At 40.5% G+C, this 19,790-nt stretch overlaps 1 protein-coding gene across 4 annotated transcripts in view; it reads right to left on the bottom strand.

Annotated features, from left to right (window-relative positions):
• The window catches only part of ADGRF5 (adhesion G protein-coupled receptor F5), a 103,718-nt gene that overhangs the window by 19,518 nt on the left and 64,410 nt on the right, over positions 1–19,790 (bottom strand). For 3 of the 4 annotated variants that reach the window (XM_023212973.1, XM_023212972.2, XM_023212974.1), the window contains exons 4-10: positions 16,515–16,676; positions 11,871–12,047; positions 11,332–11,438; positions 9,848–9,906; positions 9,255–9,397; positions 7,612–7,833; positions 5,994–6,197 (exon numbers count right to left, since the gene is read on the bottom strand). In XM_023212973.1, coding sequence (XP_023068741.1) covers positions 5,994–6,197; positions 7,612–7,833; positions 9,255–9,397; positions 9,848–9,906; positions 11,332–11,438; positions 11,871–12,047; positions 16,515–16,676 — 1,074 coding nt within the window. The remainder of the gene's footprint in view (positions 1–5,993; positions 6,198–7,611; positions 7,834–9,254; positions 9,398–9,847; positions 9,907–11,331; positions 11,439–11,870; positions 12,048–16,514; positions 16,677–19,790) is intronic. The other variant, XM_023212976.1, reaches the window with a different exon arrangement.

Here is a 19,790-nt window from a genome sequence, read left to right as displayed (position 1 = left end):
TGCGAAGCAAATTGTTGCCATCCCAGCTGGCTAACTCCTTTATTTAGCAGCAAAGAGGTCAAATCATTTTTTTTTTTCACAAAAGGAGTTACTATTTAAATAGATTTCTTCTCTGAACGGAGAGGAGGGGTTTATGGTGATTAGGTCTGCAGACTCTGTATCCAGGTTGCCTGGCTTCAGATCCTAAACTCCATCACTTGCTAGCAAGATATTGTTGAGACAGTCACTTAACCACCTTGTGCTTCAGTTCTCCAGATACAAAATGAGGATTAATAATAGCAGTTACTTCCCAGGACCACCATAAGGTTAAATGAGATAATATACATAAACTCTTAGAAAAGTACCTGACTCAGTCCTGCTCTAACAAAGACCATGAGCGATGGTTTTTAGAACGTGAACAATAAAAAAGAGAAGCAAGCTGTTTGGGTGTGGTTTAACTGGAAGAACACATGTCAGATTATTTAGAGTACTATGATTATTAAAAAGAGGAAGAAGCAATGTTGGGGCACCTGATATTCATCTCATTTGAGTTTTTTCACAGCATGTTCCCTGTTTAAATCTCTATGTTTTAGTGAAATCTTCAACTTCAACTTCATGCATTCTCAGTTACCAGCAGTTTCCCCTTCAAAATAGCTCCCTTTCCATACTTTCCTTTCCTTTCCCAGAAATATCATGCCCTCCACGCCATCTTTTCTCTTGCCTCAGGTTCTACAACGCCCTGTGGCTGATTTTTCCTACTCTAGTCCCTTTACTCTCCTTCCTCCCACCTTGCCTACTGCCATGCACTCCTAAGGCAATCTTCAAACACTATCAATCATCTGAAAATGAAGGAAAAACAATAAGTCTTTTGATTAGTTCCAACATAAATGTGTCTTTTTCAGCCCTGGCTGATCAACGATATTTGATATATTTTGATCAACATGTAACTAACTTTTCTCCCTAGACCCCAGAAAGGTTGTTTGAAACACCAAACTGATTTCCCTTTTCATCTTTCTTGACTAAAGTACCTCCTAGCTCACAGACACGAGTGTCTGTGCCCATGTCTAAGGCTCACCCCTCCACTTATCTTTTCAAAATCTGCTTCTTTCAATTCTTCCAGGACATCCCTTCATCCTTTGCCCTTCCTCACCCTGTGTCTTTAATCTTTCCTTCCAGATTTCCTCCACTTCAACCCCCAGATACACTCAAGTCTCCCTTCCTGAAATGCTCTTTCCCCAGTCTGAATACTCCCTAGCCACCACTGCATTTCTTCCTCTCTTCATACCATAATGCTTCTGCATTTTCCACCTCCAATTTTTTACTCCCATTTCTCATCAAGTCTTTGCAATTGGCCTTCTTCACCCTCTCCTCTGCCAAAAGTGTTCCTTTAAGGCCAACAGTGGCCTCCTCTCATGCTACTTTGATTGCAGCATCCCATTCTGCTGACCCCTTCTCTCTGATTTGGCGTGCTTGAGTCCTAGATGTCTCCTGCCCCTCTTTTCTCCTCATCCCTCCTTCTGGGTCTCCCTCTCGGGCTCTTTTCCTTCATCCCCTTCTTAAGGTTGTCCCTTTCCTCATCTTTTTCTCTACTGTTTCTCCAGGCAATCTCATCTATACCTATTGCTTCTAGAATAGCCCAAATTTGGATGACTCCCACTCTATTTCTAAGAGCAGCACTCCTGTTGGAAACTTTAGAAGCAAATTCCCAAGTGTCGCTCTGACATCTTAGGTACCTTCAACTCGATTGGTCCATTTAAGAACTCATCTTTTTTCTCCCCAGATAAAACCTGTACATCTTCCAATGTGTCCTTTCTTTGCTCCTGGCATTTCCCCAAATAAAAATCTTAAATTACTTGCATGCACTCACCTTTTATCCCTACTCAATTGTAAGAAACTTTTAGATTACTCTTCTGAAATATCTCACTATTGTCTTACCCACTCCTACCCACGATAACTTGCTCAGGCCCCATTATCTGTTGGCTGCCCATTGCACATGATTGTAGCTGGGTCTCTATTTTCACTTATTTGCCCCTGCGATCTATTGGCTATAAGACCTTAAAACTTATTTTTCCTAAGTTCAGCTCTCACCATCTGATGTCCTCTACTTTTGAAACCTTACCATTGCCTACAGAATACAGTAAAATCCCTCTTCGCCTGGTATATTCAATTATTCACAGTGTGATTCCAATCTGCTTCTCTTCTCTTTGTCTTCTTCTATAGCTCTCTCTGAAAAATTAGATCATCTCCTGGGCCTTGAACACGCCCTGTAGCTTTGCGCCTCTATGCCTGTGTTCACACCTGAAATATTCTCCTTCCCTCTTCCTCCTGCTGACTCTTACCAATCCTTAAAGACCCATCTATCTCACCAAACTAATGTACAGGGCAATGGTCTATGCAAGAGGAAGTGTACAAAGAGATGTACAGAAATAATGATAGTGTGCAGTGGGTAGGTTCCATGAGAGAGAAGTCAACATATTATGTGGATTAAAGGAGGGATGTTTTAGTTGAGAGATTAGGGAAGCTTTCAGAGAAGAGGAAGATTTGCTCTAGGCCTTAACAGACATTTAGGATTTTAATAGATAGAAATGGGGGCTGTAGTTCTGGTATGTGGTTGTATGTGGGTTGCATGTGAGTAAATCCGTTCTCCTTGGAAAACTTGGCATTCCATCAAGCTGCTTCAGGGGCTGGGGCTGTGTTGGGGGGTGGAAGGATAATAAATTGTGTAGGCTCCAATCCCTTCACACTTCTTCTAACCAGAGCAGCTCCACTTCGGTCTGCTTTACACATTAGATGTGCTGTCAACGACGGGCAATTTTGCCTCCCTGGAGGACATTCGGCAAGGTTTGGAGACATTTTTGGTTGTTGCAACTGAAGATGTTACTGGCACCTTGTAGGTATAGGCCAGGGATACTGCTAAATATCCTACAATGCACAGAACAGTTCCACCAGCAAAGAATTATCTGACCCAAAATGTCAATAGTGCTGAGTTGAGAAGACTTGCATTAGACAGCTGGGCAAGATTCTGCTTGAAAAATGGATTCTATTGGTAACTCAGAAAACCACTGCTATAAGCAAAAACACAGAAGCCACAGCATGCAGGTCTTGTTCAGAGAACAGTAAGTACTTCTGTTAGGCTGAGATTCAGAGAAAGAGTGGAGAAAGGCTCCAAAGAGATGGTAAACTCAGAAAACACAAGGAGGACTTCCAAATTGGCATCATACACATCACGTTTCCTACAACACCCTGGGGCTCTGCAACCAGGGGCCCTGCATGGGAGGTACTGAATACAGCTAATAAGTTGGCGCTTCACTTTCTGGAGAAGAGAAGGTATGCAATTACAATTTTGTTGTTCAAAGTTAGATGACATCCCAGACCTTCCTCTATAACATGGTGCTGATGGTACCTACTTTGCAAGACTTGGGTGGGGAGTGGAGAAAAACCAAGATGATAAATGTAAACATTGAAAACAGAGTTGAGGCCAGGTGTGGTGGCTCAAACCTGTAATCCCAGCACTTTGGGAGGCCAAGATGGGCAGAGGTCAGGGGTTCGAGACCAGCTGGGCCAAAATGGTGAAACCCCATCTCTACTAAAAATACAAAAATTAGCGGGGTGTGGTGGCAGGCACCTATAATCCCAGGTACTTGGGAGGCTGAGGCGGGAGAATCTCCTGAACCCCGGGAGTGGAGGTTGCAGTGAGTCATGATCATGCTACTGCACTCCAGCCTGGGTGACAAAAGCAAGACTCTGTCTCAAAAAACAAACAAAAAACAAAAACAAAACACAAAAAAACAGAGTTTAATACATTGAATCTGCCACAATAACTATTTTGTGATCATGGTGATACCCTTAAAGAATACTCCTTCACTTTTTTCCCATGTGGGAGGAAATCTTCACTGACTTTTAGTCTCTTAAAGTTAGAAATTCTGCCATTGTTGATTATTTCCTTTCTGTCTCATCCTTTTCCAGAGTGCTTTGAACATGAAACCATTTCTGAGAGTAGGTCATTCATTCAGTTCCAAATGCTTTGGGTAAATTCTTTTGCTTGATTGTGTTCTACAGACCTGGAAAAATGGTTGTTAGAACTTGTGGAATTTGGAGAAGATAGTTGCAGAGAGGAAGCAGCAAGGGCAGGAGAAAGAAGGGCAGGGTGCCAGGGCAGAGGCTAAATTCATCAGAGAAGCCAGGTCCCCAGGCGGCCAGCCCTGAGGCAGGAAACCCATTGTTCTGCAGTCATTCATCCCGCTCTAAGCATCTGCGCCACAGACTTCCTGGTTCCTTTGCCAGAAGGCCAGGTTTTTCACCTTTCGGGGTTGAAAGCTTCTGAGCCAGTACCACAGGAATTGTGCAAGGTCTTTCTTCCATCTGGCAGTTCCTTCAGGATACCTACACCTCCTCTTCCTTAGAAATCAGGGAAGTGACTCCACGTATCATGCGTTAATATTTTCAACAGTTACCATGTGCCTTTCTTCTGAGTACTTTAAAGTCTAATACAAATGCTTGCAGGTGAAACTCCTTTGCAAAGTACATGTGCTTAGAACAATTTGGCTGTAAATTGATAGTTTTGTTGTTGTTGTTGTTGTTGCTGTTGTTGTTTGAGACAGTCTCACTCTGTCACCCAGGCTGTAATGCAGTGGCATGATCTCCACTCACTGCAACCTCGGCTTCTTGGCTTCAAGTAATTCTCCTGCCTCAGCCTCCCGAGTAGCTGGGATTACAGGTGCCCACCACCACACCTAGCTAATTTTTTGTATTTTTAGTACAGATGGGGTTTCACCGTGTTAGCCAGGCTAGTCTCGAATGCTCAACCTCAGATGATCCATCTGCTTTGGCCTCTGAAAGTGCTGAGATTATAGGCATGAGCCACCACCCCTGTTCTGATAATTTTTTAAAAATAATTTAATCTATTTAAATAACTAAGGCTTTGTAAAGTGAAAGTTCCCCACACTAATGTATTTCATGGGTAAAGCTACATTTTACTTTAAAGACTTTCTTTACAGATAAGCACATTATACTGTTGCTTCTTAAGAGAAGAGTTGGATCTTGCTCTATGCAGTTTCTAGGTAGAACACTGTGCAAACTCTGCCTGACTAGCTCATTCCAGTGCTGGCCCACCACGCATGCATAATATAGTTTGGCCAAGATGACACTGGTTTTGTGAAACAAGACCTTTGGTGAGTCCTAATTCTTTCTTTCTTCTTCTTCTTCTTCTTTTTTTTTTTTCTCATATTTTGACAACCTTGGATAAGTCATATAATCTGAACCTCAATTTCCTTATTTGAAAATTGGAAGTAAAATGCTTCAAATTTGTGGTCAAGCATTTAAAAAGCAGTAACATATTTTTTAAATGGTTAATCATAAACTGTTATACAAAACAGAGTATTGTTGTTTTAATTTATTACTATTATTATTATTCATCAATATAAACTGGAGGGTAGGGAACTTTAGGTAAGATTTCAGATTGAAAACAAAAGCTAATAGGATCAGAAATCATATGAAATGACTGAGAGACAAACAGATCTGCAGAGAGAAAGGGATAAAGCTGGAGGCACAGAGATAGAAAATATTGAGGCATGCATAGATACAAAGGCAGAGAAGTGAGAAGGACCAGACACCAGGAGAAGACACACAGAAAGGAGAAGCTCCAAGTCAGACCTCAATGACAAGTGACCTCATCCTTAGCTCTTTGCTGAAGATGAAAGGAAGGTGAGCACAAGCTTTTCTTGTCTTTTTTTTTTTTTTTTTAGATCCAAAATGCCAGGATCCTTCTCTCTTAGGCCTTCTGCTGCTGGGATCTCATCTACAACCAAAGCATGACACTTGTGTGCATATGTTTTTGGAATCTTGCTCTAGAGTGGCTAAGCTGGAGCTGGCATCAAACCTAATGCCTTTTCACAGTCTGAAATCCAGAAAATAGCAGCCATCTGACATTTCCCCTTCCACACACCACATCTCCCACTTCTACTTGGCCAGGAGGCAAAAACCTATTTACAAAAGGGCTTATCTAACATTCTCACCTGGAATACTTATTTTTCCTTCCTGCTTCCATTCTACTTTGCTCCAATTAACATTACTCTGACTGCAGCAGTTCAAAGATACAGGATTGTTGTCACACATCACCTTCATTTCTTCATTTGCCAAAATTTGGATGGGCATAACATCTATTTTCTTCTTGCCCTCATATTCAAAAATGTCTAGTATCAGTTTGCAAACATATTCACCTGCATAAAATACATGAAATCATGCATTATTACAACATATGTCTATTTTCTTAGAGGAATGGTACCCTAATCGCATGGATCATGACAGTAATGACAGTCCTTGATGAAGCATCATTTTCAAAAGCGTCTGAGAGTTAGTCTAAAAATGCCTAAAAAACCATTCAGGAATTCAGGAAGTGCAGATATTTCTGATGCCACAAAGTGGAGTACAGAGATGTTCTAAGGGAATAGTAGAAATCTTAGGGACTTTGCTAATAAGGAAAAAAGTATAACAATAGAAGTAGGAAAGAAGAATTGAAAAGCCTTGGAGAATTAGAAGAAGATAGATAATATTGCCATAGTATTTAACCATGTGGTAAATCAAAATCAACAACTACATGATAGGAGCCATATGTCTATAGCCCACCTCATCATGTAGAGAAAAGGAGATGGCCCCATTGGCATCTGAGTTACAATGCAGTTATTACATTCCAGAATATGTCAGGTTCACCACGAGTCTTAGGGAAGAATTAAGCCTTATGCTTGCTTTTGTAGTTGCTTGGGGTGGGCAAGAGGACAGGAGAAAGCTGAAGGGACGGATAATAGTGGAGAATCAGAAAATTTGGTGAGGGCAGGGAGAATGACGGATATGTTCACTCCCCTGACTGTAGTAATGATTTCACAGCTGTACGTGGGTCAAGACTTTTTAAATATGTACAGTTTATTATGTATCAATTCCTTCCTCAACAAAGCTATTTTAATTTTTTTTAAAAAATCAATTGAAAATTAAATTAATAATAAAGTAATATTATATACTAAAACAAATTAATGAAAATAATTATATACTATAATGAAACAAATAATGAAAATAATTAACTTTAAAATTAATTAACAATTAATACCATGGTGATATGGTTTGGCTCTGTGTCCCCTCTCAAATCTCATGTCGAATTGTAATCCCCACGTGTTCAGGGAGGGCCCTGGTGGTAGGTGATTCTCTCATGGGAGCAGTTCCCCCATGCTGTTCTCATGATAGGGAGTGAGTTCTCATGAGATCTGATGGTTTAAAATCAGATGTTTGACAATTCCCTAGACCCTCTCTCCCTCTCCTGCTGCCATGGAAGATGTGCCTTGCTTCCCCTTTGCCTTCTGCCATGATTATAAGTTTCCTAAGGCCTCCCCAACCATGCAGAACTGTGAGTCAACTAAACCTTTTTTCTCCATAAATTACTCAATCTCAGGTAGTTCTTTATAGCAGTATAAAAATGGACTAATACATATGGGATTAATTTTCAGTTTTGAAAGGTTGAACCAGGAGACTTCTTTGGGAAGAGAAAAACACTATCTACACATCTACATAAAACACTATTACATATTTGCTTCTTTACAAGCTCTTCATTCCATTCCTCAATCAAGTTATTGAATGGAGACCTACCTGCATCACCCGGAGTGATGTTACGGATGGTGAGCTTGGACACCGAAGTCATGTTGTTGAACACGGCAGTGTAAATCGAGAATCTACTGCTGTTCTGGATTTCCAACTGCTGTTCTTCATAGCGCCAAGACACATTGGAGGACAAAAGTTCGTTTTCACACACCAGACTGACTGTGTCCCCTTCAAAGATGATTTCTGGCGTGACAGAGAACTTAGTTTCATCTGGAAACCCAAAGAAAAGGTAATAAGATCCCAAGGCAAACAAATTTCATTGATGCTACTCACCAGATACAACCACCACAAAGCTCTCAGAGGTCTTGACAGCATCTGTGGTGCTGAACTGGTTGAGGCAATGTGTCTCCTCACTCCATCCCCATGCAGCTGGTGTCTGAGCCCTGAGGAAGTGTGTCCTGCCACATACCAGGGACAGGGTTTCCCAATTGAGGTCTTTGCCCTGTGGCTCCTTAATGGCAGTAATGGAAATTTTAAAGCTGTTTTCAATATTTCAAAAAGTGTGGTAGAAAATTGCACATTTACTTACGGAAAAAAACACAAACTAACTTAAATATCAAGTTTCTGTGCTACAGACTGGAATCATATCAACTGCTTCTTATCAATAACTGATATCTCATGCTTTCAAAGCTCTGACCTAAGTCTTGAATGATTTAGAAATGTAAAAACAAATTAATTAATTATAATAAAGTTTGCTTGAGAAATAAGAATTTCCTAATACTCATGGACCTCTGTAGGAGTGGGAGCTTCATAGATAGTAAGTTTGGATTTCAATCTTGGTTCTGTCCCAACTGTAACTGTGTGGACCTGAGGAACTTGGTTAGACTGACTGGGCCTTAGTTCCCCTGTCTGGAAAACAAGAGCAGTGAGAGTTACATTTGGGAGGTAACTTGGAGAAACTGTAGCTATTATTATTGTTTCGGCAGTAAAAATCCATGGGATCACTGCCTTATCATTTCACAAATAAAAATAAAAACACAGCCAAGCATGATGACTCATGCCTGTAATCCCAACACTTTGGAAGGCTAAGGTGGAGGATTGCTTGGGACCAGGAGTATGAGACCAGCCAGGGCAACGTAGTGATATCCCATCTCTAAAATAAATAAATAAATAAAAAGTAAAAACTGTTAGCTGAGTATGGAGGTATGCACCTGTGGCTCCAGCTACCCCAGAGGCTGGAGCAGGCGGATCACTTGAGCAAGGAAAGTGGAGGCTGCAGAGAGCCATGATTATATTACTGCACTTCAGCCTCGATGACAGAGGGCTACACTCTGAGGCCTACTGCTCTAAAATGATGGCCCTCTATTTCTTATTGGTGCATTTTATGAATATTTAAACCTCCACTGCAATATTAGTTTTACTTTTTTAACCTAGTTTTGGATCTGTTAATTTAGAAAATACACAAACCTAGATGGCTCTGTGACCCCCTTGTGCCCCTCTTCCACACACCCCAGGTACAGTGGCATTAGTCAGATTGGGAGGCACTGGCATAAGAGGAAGAGGTGGTACAGAACCCCCTGTGCCAGGAACTGGAGTGTCTAGCTTCCCTGCGGACATTGTAACATAAGCTAATTTCCTAGGTTTACGCATAACCATAAATAACGTGACCATATCTAAACAATTTCACTTACTGCTAGTAAGTGCTTGAAAGGAGTTGTAGTCCATTTTGTAGGTCTGATTGAGGCTCTGTACAACTTGTTCATTGGCTTTATGTATTAACTCAAGTGATGGTGCTGTAGTCTTGACTTCATATGTCACAACCACACTTCCAGACCTGGACAGAGACCATTCAGTTCAGTAAAACAATAACTGACCTGGAAGAGTCTAGATATTTATGGCTTATTTGCTTAGGAAACAAAATAGCACAAACTGCCTGTTGCAGCATGAAAATCTATGGTCCTGATTGGCCAACAGGATCTTCCAGTAGAAAGACATCATTGCATGGCATTATTTCATTTCTATATTTCTGAACTATTTGGACTACAAACTTATCCCTTATCTTTGCTTGCAAAATTTTTGCACATGTATAGAATGAACACAAGTCTTTTACTCTTTTACTTTTAAACAGGTGCATCTGTAAGGGGTGAGGTACTTTTTTCTCCTCTACCAAACTGCTCCTGCTGAGAATTCCACATGAACAATGCCTCTCTAGGGGATTTACCTCCTTCACTACCTTATGGATCCCAGCCATAAAGTAGAAATGACCAAATTAAAGTATTCTTACTTGAACCCTGTCACAGTCACGCCCTTGAAGCCTGGTAAAATTCCATAACCCTTCCGGAACTGAAAAATAAAGCAAGATGAGTGTCATATAGCAAAGTCTAGAAATAGGTGTATCAAAAGATCTGAAGCAGAGTAAAAACCACATATTCCTAATCACACTAGGTAAAATTATCTTCCATTTTGTTAACTGTAGGCATTAGATTTCTGAAGAAATAATTCCTATCTATGTCAGTCTGGGTCCTCCAAGAAGTGGACACTAGATGAAATGTGCAAAAAATTTACTCAGGGAAATGCCTAGGAAACAAAACGTGGAGGGAGCAGGGAAGACAGAGAGAGCCATCAGACCCCCAAATGAAAGACAGGGAAGGAAGGTTGGATAAAAGCATCCTAGCCCGAACCTGGAAAGGTTCAATAAAGCCTTCCAAGGAGTCCCAGTGTCTGCCAGACACAGATGTGCTGTGCCCCTTCATGGGTAGGGAGCAGCAGTGATGGTCATGGATTTCAGAAGCAGCAGCTGCAACCCTTGCTCCACTACATGACCTGTAGTTGGAGGTCTGGGAGGGGCATCCTCTGGCTGCCATACTGCAGGATTGGTTGGTGTGCCAGGTACCTAGGTGGTTGCTATGTAACTCTCTTTTTCAAACCATATAATTTAGTGTAGTGTGTGTGTGTGAGGAGGGTTCTCCTGCTGTACAGACATATTAAATGCCAGAAATGTAAATCAAATATCCAAGAGCTCTTCTGAAGCGGCACTTCATCAAGGCACTCGTGGGAGATGACAATATTTGGGTGACATGCTGGGATGAGCAGGAGGCTGCTAACAGCCTAAGGCAGGGCTCGGCTGCCAGGAAAGGGAAGTCATTATCTCAGCCCACCTGTAATAATCTGTGACACATCCATTGGGAAGCTCTGTTCCAAATATGTTAACTCCAGCAAAGTGTTTAGGTTTAGATGAATCAATTCAATGTGAAGCGCTTAAGACAGTGACTGGCAAACAGGTAACACTGGTGGAATAGTCTCTACTTTTATGTAAATAAATTTATATCTGTCTTAGGTATGAATGCCTAGCAACCTCTGGTGTAGAGTGGTTTGACACCCTCTGTGTTCAGCCATGGGTTTGTCTGCCCAAAAGTTAGGAGTTTCATTCATGTGGTATGTGAAGAATAGAAATGCACCAACTGGTGCTTGTAGGCTATAGGTTCTTGGGGCTTTGAATAAGTTTTAGTGAATTGATGCCACCAAATCTTATCTGAAACAGTTCCACCCTGAGAAAAATTTATACTTATAGGTCAAGGTGATGCCACACTGTCCCCTCAACATGATTTGATTTGAGCATATATTAATTCACCATCTCAGATGTGAAAGAATAATAAATCCACATCCGTAAGTTCTGACAGATCCAAGCCACTGTTCACTGTGAATGCAATAGACTCAGTTCAGTCCAAACAGTTTGTTGGTTAAGAGGTTCTTGGGGCCAAAACCTACCGCTGTTTCCAAGTCGGTCTTGTAGGACCTATAGAGGGCAGAGGAAGTGTTCATGAGGTCTTCTTGAAAGCCTACATTTAGTCTGACTCTCATGTTCAGGGTAACATCTGTTGAAAAACACAGGGCAATATTTAAAAATATCATGTTAGTGTCTGAGTATATACAAACCAGAAACATTTGTAAGTTGTTTTTGTGTGTTCGTTTGAGATGGAGTCTCCCTCTGTCTCCCAGGCTGGTGTGCGATGGTGCGATCTCAGCTCACTGCAACCTCCGCCTCCCAGGTTCAAGTGATCCTCCTGCCTCAACCTCCCAAGTAGCTGAGACTACAGGTGTGTACCACCACACCCAGCTAATTTTTGCATTTTTAGTAGAGGCAGGGTTTCACCGTGTTGGCCAGGCTGCTCTTGAACTCCTGACCTCAGGTGATCCGCCCACATCAGACTCTCAAAGTGCTGGGATTACAGGCATGAGCCACCACACGCAGCTGTAAACTGATGTTGAATAGCCACTCAATGTGCATTTAATGAGCAGTTACTTACCTTCCTGAAGCAGGCAAAAAGGTCCCTTGGTAGGCAGTTCTTTAAGGCAACTGCAATGGTGCCCTGGGAGGAAGACGTCATGCTCTTGACAAGTGAGATTGTGAAGACACCTTTCCCGAGGCCACCCATAGCCTGTCTCGCAGGAGCACCAGATTTCATTTCCAGTGGGTCTGCAGACTATCATTAACCAGAACAGCAAGGAGAGACAAGGTGGAGATGGCGGTCACCATATTTGTACTTATAGCCTGCAGGTATTCATTCTTGAAGAAAATCCTAATCTGACTTTATATTACCTTTCCGAGAACTTCAATAGCATAAAATTGATGTTTGCATGTATGCATCACCATGCTATTAGCCATGACAATCTGAAAGATGACTGCTGTGACGGTTGAGTGATGAATGGCTAAGTCATCTTTTAGATACTCATGCCTAATAGCTAATAGCCACCAGATGTCTATGATGATAAGTATAAGGTAGTCAGCCTCCAAGATGGCCTTTGCCCACCCCTACCACTAGGTATTCAAACCCTTTTGTAGTACCTTCTTATGTTGTACTAGGATTGGTCTATGTAATCAATAGAGTATGGCAGAAGTGATAGTATGGCACTTCTGAGATTAGGTTATTAAAAACACTATAGCTTTCCTCTTGGTTGCTCTCTCTCTTTCTCTCTCTCCTCTCACTCTGGGGGTAGTTGACTGCCATGGCATGAAGACACATCATGGAGAGGTCCACATGGCAAAGAACTGAGGTCTACAGCCAATAGCTAGTGAGGAATTGGAGCCTGCCAACAACCACATGAGTGAGCTTAGAAATAAATTTTCCAGGCCAGGTACAGTGGTTCACTCCTGTAATCTCAGCACTTGAGAGGCCGAGGCGGGTGGATCACTTGAGCCCAGGAGTCTGAGACCAGCCCGGGCAACATAGCAAAACCCTATCCTACAAAAAATACAAAAACATTAGCTGGGCATGGTAGTGTGTCCCAGGTACTCAGGAGGCTGAGGTGGGAGGATTGCTTGAGCCTGGGAGGAAGAGGTTGCAGTGAGCTGAGATTGCAACCACTGCACTCCAACCTGGGCAACAAAGTGAGACCCTGTCTCAAAAAGAAAAGAAGAGAAAAGAAAAGGAAAGAAAAGAAAAGAAAAGAATTTTTTTTTCTCATATGCCAGTTGAACTTTCATATGATGACAGCACTAGTTGATGGATTACTTACAACCTTACAAGAGACCTTGATCCAGAACCACCCAGCTAAACTGCTCTAAGATTTCTGGCCCTCAGAAACTGGGTCTATCTTCTGGTAAGAGAACTAAACTTTTTTTCCCATTACCATAAAAACCCTACTTAGGACACAAAGACAAAAAGGAAGAAGTGTCCTTTTACATCACTCTCGTGGAGAAAAACAAGAGGCCTTGTCTTGATGGAAGCTCCAGGGAGGAAGAATAAGCATTCTCAAATTTCGGTGAGAGCCTCTGGCCTGGGGCTGGTTCATCTCTGGACCTATGTACCACATAAAAAGAAAGGTCAACCTTGGCATGGCAGTGAGTGACTTTCATGGCTTTAGTGCATTTTCATCTTGCAGAGTGAGCAAAAAGGACCAATGCTTCCTTTCTATGTTAAATGCAGCAGGATGTATGTTAGAGCATACCTCTATTTGTAGACTATTGTAGATATAGTTTATAGGGCAAATAAGTTCATACCTGTATGGAAGTTTATTTTTATATTACTGTTAGTACCAATACTTGTCAATACTTCCACCTTCTACATCTTAATTCTTAACAAATATAAATACAATGATTAAAAAAACTCTCAGATAACAAATGTTTGTTATTTTATGATGCTAGGTTTTAGACTTTGTTATGCATCAATAGATAACAAATACAGAGTGCAAGTAAATTTGTGCCTTTTACATATCAAGTCAGGTGTGAACAGCCCACATGAACACTGCTCTCATGGGAGACAGTAAGAAATGTTCTGAAATCAGAGTGCTTTGAATCAGTTTCCAAAGCTCGACCAAAGTCACATCTTTGAGAGCTGTTTGTTCTGCAGATGGGTGCCCAGGAAAAGTCCCACAGAGTGACTACCCAAAGGCAAGTTATCAAATAGTTGTTTCGGAAATAGGAGGGACAACACGTTCCAGTTAATTCCTTGGATGTTGATGCAGCCTGTATCCCAGCAGTGGGTAGCAGTGAGGCAGGAGAATTAGGAACAGAAGAAACTGGAGTTGCTAACAAAGAAGCTGAGTGCCCACTAGAGGTAATTTGAGGATAGCCGGTAGGATCCCATTTGTTGAAATATCTCTCTTACTGACATGAAATTCCAGTGCTAAAGCAATTTTGTTGTTGTCTTTTGTTTTGAGGGAGCATTATTGGAGGAGTGGTTGAAGAACTTTTGAGTCCCACATAAAAGACAAATACAAAAAAAAAAAAAGAGAATGGAAAAAGTTACCACCTCCAGACCACCTGCCATATCCCAGGTATAGTTTGGTGCTTTATGCACATTGTCTGGTTTTAAATATCCTCAGTTTTATTTGCCATTACTAAAATGGGATCATAAGGTAGACTGTTGGAAAAATGAGGTGAGGGAAGGATGGAAAAAGGAAGATGGTGAAAGTTTGGATGCTTAGTCATTAGTGCCATGGTCAGTAGGCCTAACCTTCATTGCCCTGCTGCATTTAACATAGAACATACATCCTGCTGCATTTAACATAGAAAGGAAGCATTGGTCCTTTTTCCTCAGTCTGCGAGATGAAAATGCACTAAAGCCATGCAAGTCACTCATTGCCATGCGAAGGTTGACCCTTCTTTTTATGTGGTACATAGGCCCAGAGATGAACTAGCCCCAGGTCAGAGGTTCTCACCGAAATTTGAGAATGCTTTTCTTCCTCACTGGGGTTTCCATCAAGACAAGGCCTCTTGTTTTTCTCCACAAGAGTGATGTAAAAGTATCATCACTTTACATCACTTTTTGTCTTTGTGTCCTTTAGGACACATTTTCTTTTTGTCTTTGTGTCCTTTAGGTTTTTATGGTAATGGAAAAAAAAAAAGTTTAGTTCTCTAATTAGAAGATAGACTCAGTTTTTGAGGATCACCCATCCCATTCACTTCCTCTTTTAGGCCAACTCCTCTTAGCTGTTCCCTGCTGGTCCTGAGGTCTGTGAGCCTCAGGCTTTCTCTGCCACATTGAAATATTCACTTTTGTCAAACCTGTTTCATAGTTCACTATCAGAAAAGATTCACCCCCTCTATGTGTGAATGACCAGTCTTTCTGGAAGGATAAATTAAACTTTCCAAGGTCAATTGCATTTAATTGAGAAGCTTGTTAACCCAAGTTTTTAGGATGGTGAAGCCTCTTGAAGTCATCTCATCTCTAGTAAAAAAACTAAGAGAGAGTATGTTTATATTGAACGTATGGAAGGTAAACTCACAACTAAAGCTCGAGTGTCTATAATCATTAGTTGTTCAACAAAAAACTATTTTTGATACTTGGTCAGTTTTGTTTACTGGATTCATTTACTAGCACCTACAAAGACACCAAAAGGTTTCTGTTAAAAAATTTGGGAAGCACAATTGACTAAAATCTATGCAATAATTTATTCTAAAGGCAAAAGATCTATGCTGGGTGGGAACATAGAAGGGTGTTTCCTATGTATTTTCCAAAGTACCCTAGTTTGGTGAGATGTTCTATGGATAAAGAGTGGGAAACACAGCAGAAGCTCACTGCTCCTGAAGGACTTATAATGCGCATTCGCATCCAACTGGAAAATCACTAACTCAAGGAAATTAGTACTAATGGTAGGAATCAGTGGGAAGTGGCATCCAAAAGGAGTGGTAAGGGAGCTATAACTTCGAGTAGCATATATTAAGAGTCAAAAATTAAAATGCATGTACCAACATTGGGATGGACTATTTAAAATACGAGAATTCAAAAAGAATTTCAAAAACAAGAATCTTTTTCTTGCTCTCATTTTAGAATAATAAAACCCAACATCTATTAGTGCTTTCCAGTTTAAAAAGCAATTCCCTTTTATCAGATAACTGGGAGCCTTATCTCACAACTTCTACTGTATATCAGTTCTTGGGTGATGGTCTCTGGAGACATAGAGAAGCTAGCATGACATTGGAAAACAGTTTGCAACCAGAAAGTCCAATCTATGGCCTGAAAGGTTCTACTTAATGCCTTGCTTCTGATGCAAGCATGTACCTCATTCCTATTACCTGACCTATAATGCCAAAGAGAAGGGTATCTGGTACTTACTAATATCTTGAACCAATCCTTTCTATGTTCATTGATATACCAAGGGAAGAGGACACAGGGAAGAGGATCCAGTAGTTTATCTGCCCAAGGGAAGAGGACCCAGTAGTTTATCATGAAGGACCTGGCCATATCTTGGGACCACTTTATGACAAGCATCATACAAACCACCAAGCAAACCTCTGGTCACCATCTAAAATAAGAAACCTCTGGCTGCAGAGTTTACTGATAAAGGCTTCACTCAGGAAGGCTATGAAGTCATAGAATCACACATCAGTCTCGGTGAGTCATTTCACTTGTCTACTAAGTAAAAGATTGCTCTGATAGTCAGGAGCTCAGACAGTCTTTCTCAAGACATCCAATCATTTATTCTGAAGCAATGGGTCTCTTACTCACCTGTTGTCACATTTATGCTCAAAATTTGGTCAGCGTTATTCCCATGAATTGGAAAACTGAGGCTGTTCAAGTAGGCTTTGATAGGATCCAGGAAGGATGCATTTTCAAAACTGATCTCAATATTAACAGTGTATTCTTCAGCTGCAGGACTTTTCGTGGCAACTGCAATGAAAGCACATGAAGGCTGAGAAACTTACCACGGGAGATGGAGCAAGATCATGATGGATTTTTCAGCAGTTAAAGGTAATGACAGGTACATGTGAATGGTTGGTCTATCAACCCTTGGGAATTTCTAGTGAAACTTTTCAGAGAAAAAGAAGAGTTCATCTACTCACCACCTTGGTGTCCAAGGCCAAGCACTGCTGTGTGAAGTCTGGGCTGTAATGAGGCAAGAGTAGAAGCAGAGAGATAGCAGGGAGGTTCTGGAAACCATTCGGGCAAAATATGTCACAGTCAGCACTCAAAGGAGTGAGTCACTGTTTCATCCGCAGTATGCATCAGTCAATAGATGCATACTCTAAAGGCTGAACCATGCATGGCTTGAAGACATCTGGGAAAAGTCACCCAGTTAATTCCCTTTGCCCTTAGCCTATGGAAAGAGCATATATTCTTTGCTCTTTCTCTGAATTTCCAGTGTTCAGAACATGATAGGTGCTCAACAAAAGTTAGGCAAATTGGAAAGTAAAATAAAATAGATTTTCAGCTCTTCATTGTTTTCCAAATTGTCTCCAGGTGGTTAACTGGCTGGTATTCAAGATAGATCTGTTCCCCAACACACAGCTACATCAGGTAAGCTAATATATATGTATATGTGTGTGTGTATGTGTGGGTATATATATATTATATATAGAGTACATATATAGTATATACAGTCTATATATAGAATTATATATAGTACATATAGTCTCTATATATAGTCTCTATATAGAGACTATATAGTCACTGTATATAGTCTATATAGAGTAGTTTGTATATAGTCTATATATGGTACTCTATGTATATAGTAGTCTATATAGTATATATAGTCTATATAGCAGTCTATATAGTATATATAGCATAGTACATATCCTATATATAGACTATATATAGGATGCTATATATAGTCTATATATAGGATGCTATATATAGTCTATATATAGGATGCTATATATAGACTAATCTATGTTTATAGCCTATATAGTCTACTCTATGTTTACATGGAGACTATAGATAGATAGATAGATAGATAGATAGATAGATAGATAGATAGATAAAGTCTAGCCTGCCTGATGTAGGTGTGTGTTGAGGAACAGATCCACCTTGACTATAGTAGTCTATATTGACTACTATATATAGAGAGAAACTATATATATAGACTATATATACACACACATGCACACACACACACACACACACACACACACACTCTGGGAATTGTTCTTTCACAGTTTTGTATAACACATTGTGTCTGGGCCACTAATTTTAAGCTTCCCAAGAGCAGGAACTGTTTCTTTCATGTTTCTTTCACTTCTCTTAGCCTTACTTACTCTATCTGGCAAAGAGCTTACCCTATTATAAATATGTGACCAATCAATTCTTGTTAAACCTGAAACTCTCTAAGTCAAGTCACAAATTCACCTCTCTGTCACTGACAGAATATTTGGCTTAATCTTGGCTAGAATATATAACTGAAGCCATGGGCACAGTTAATAGTTAATAAAGAACCTTCAAGGAATAAGAACGTTTTACACAGATAAATTGAGAATATTTTTCTTTTTTGGGGGACAGGGTCTCTCTCTGTCACCCAGGCTGGAGTGTAGTGGCATGATCTTGGCTCACTGTGACCTCCACTTCCTGGGCCCAAGTGATCCTCTGGCTTCAGCCTCCCGAGTAGCTGGGACCACAAGCTCATACCATCATGCCCAGCTAATTTCTGTGTTTTTTGTACAGATGGGGTTTCACCATGTTGCCCAGGCTTGTTTTGAACTCCTAGGCTCAAGCGATCTGCCTGCCTCGGCCTCCCAAAGTGCTGAGATTACAGTCATGAGCCGCTGTGCCCAGACATTGAAAATATTTTATCATGTCAGTCAAATAAGGAAAAAATTAGTGAATATTTATAAAATCATTACTTTAAAATTTACCTTGTATCTGAGAAGATGAAGTTTATTATACCATAAAGTTAAAATTCTATGTTAAAAGGGCAAAACATTTTCCCATAATATTGTAAGATCTAAATATTTCCAGGACTCTTGGTGTGAAATACTAAAGTAGAGTAAGTTTATGCTGGGAAACTCTAATTGTTGAATATTTATTTCAGAAAGCTGTAACATTTGTTCACTGAGCTTGGTAAACTGTTTGTCTTAGGTCTTTGGTTCTACCCATCAACCTTATTGAGAATAATTTCATCCTGGCATCATTCAGCTTCTGCAGTTAACTCAGCCTATAAAAAAGATCTGTGCAGATTTTCCTAAAATTAAGAATGGATATTAAGGTATATTTCTTATTTATAAAAATGTACTTAAAGAATACAATAAAGTGACTTTTATAAGAATGCAGAAACTCAGCCTGTCATGATAGTATGGCATTGCCTAAAATTTCCTATTGACTTTTGATTCTCAAATGGTTCTGTGATGAAAACAAGCTTCCTGGAAGAATAGTTAATCTTATTTTATGTAATTCTAATTATGGACACACTATGCTGTCCACTGGGAATATTTACGAGGAGAAAGGCTGCATAATATTTACAAGTTCTGCCTTAGTGCACATTCTTTTTCCTGAAAAGTAATGCAGCAATGTTTATATCCTCCAGAGGGTTCACTAACTCCAAGATCCTCTTTGCCATGCCAGTCTACTCTTCTCCCATAAATAAAAACAGGATTTCCTGGATGGTAGCTGCCTTTTGGATGGGTGAGGTCAGTAACAAATTCATATCATATCCACTTCATTGCTGGCTTTGTTGCATCCCATGATCTGATCTCGCAAAATATCAATGCCTGCCTGAGGGTCATGTCTGGCCCTGAGCCTACTTCCTGTGCTCTTTTCAGTCACAACTGAAGAACAAGTGTGTGCATAGAAAGCACACGGTGATTCATGGACATCATCACTCCCCATTGAAACCAAGGCAGTTCTGTTCAGATTTTACGAGGAGCCAAGCCAAAGCATGAAGAACTAATAGGAAAGGCTCTTGTGACCTTAGCAAGTTTCAGTCTATAGCATTCCTGCAGTTGTTAATGTGAGCACCCAGCCTCTAAGGGCCTCTTTCCTTTACCTTTTATGTTCTCCAACAGCTTCGAAAAA

Source organism: Piliocolobus tephrosceles, chromosome 5, assembly GCF_002776525.5.
Source record: "Piliocolobus tephrosceles isolate RC106 chromosome 5, ASM277652v3, whole genome shotgun sequence".
Taxonomy (NCBI): domain Eukaryota; kingdom Metazoa; phylum Chordata; class Mammalia; order Primates; family Cercopithecidae; genus Piliocolobus; species Piliocolobus tephrosceles.
Note: the sequence above shows the minus strand (reverse complement) of the source record. Positions and strands in the feature narration are given on the sequence as shown.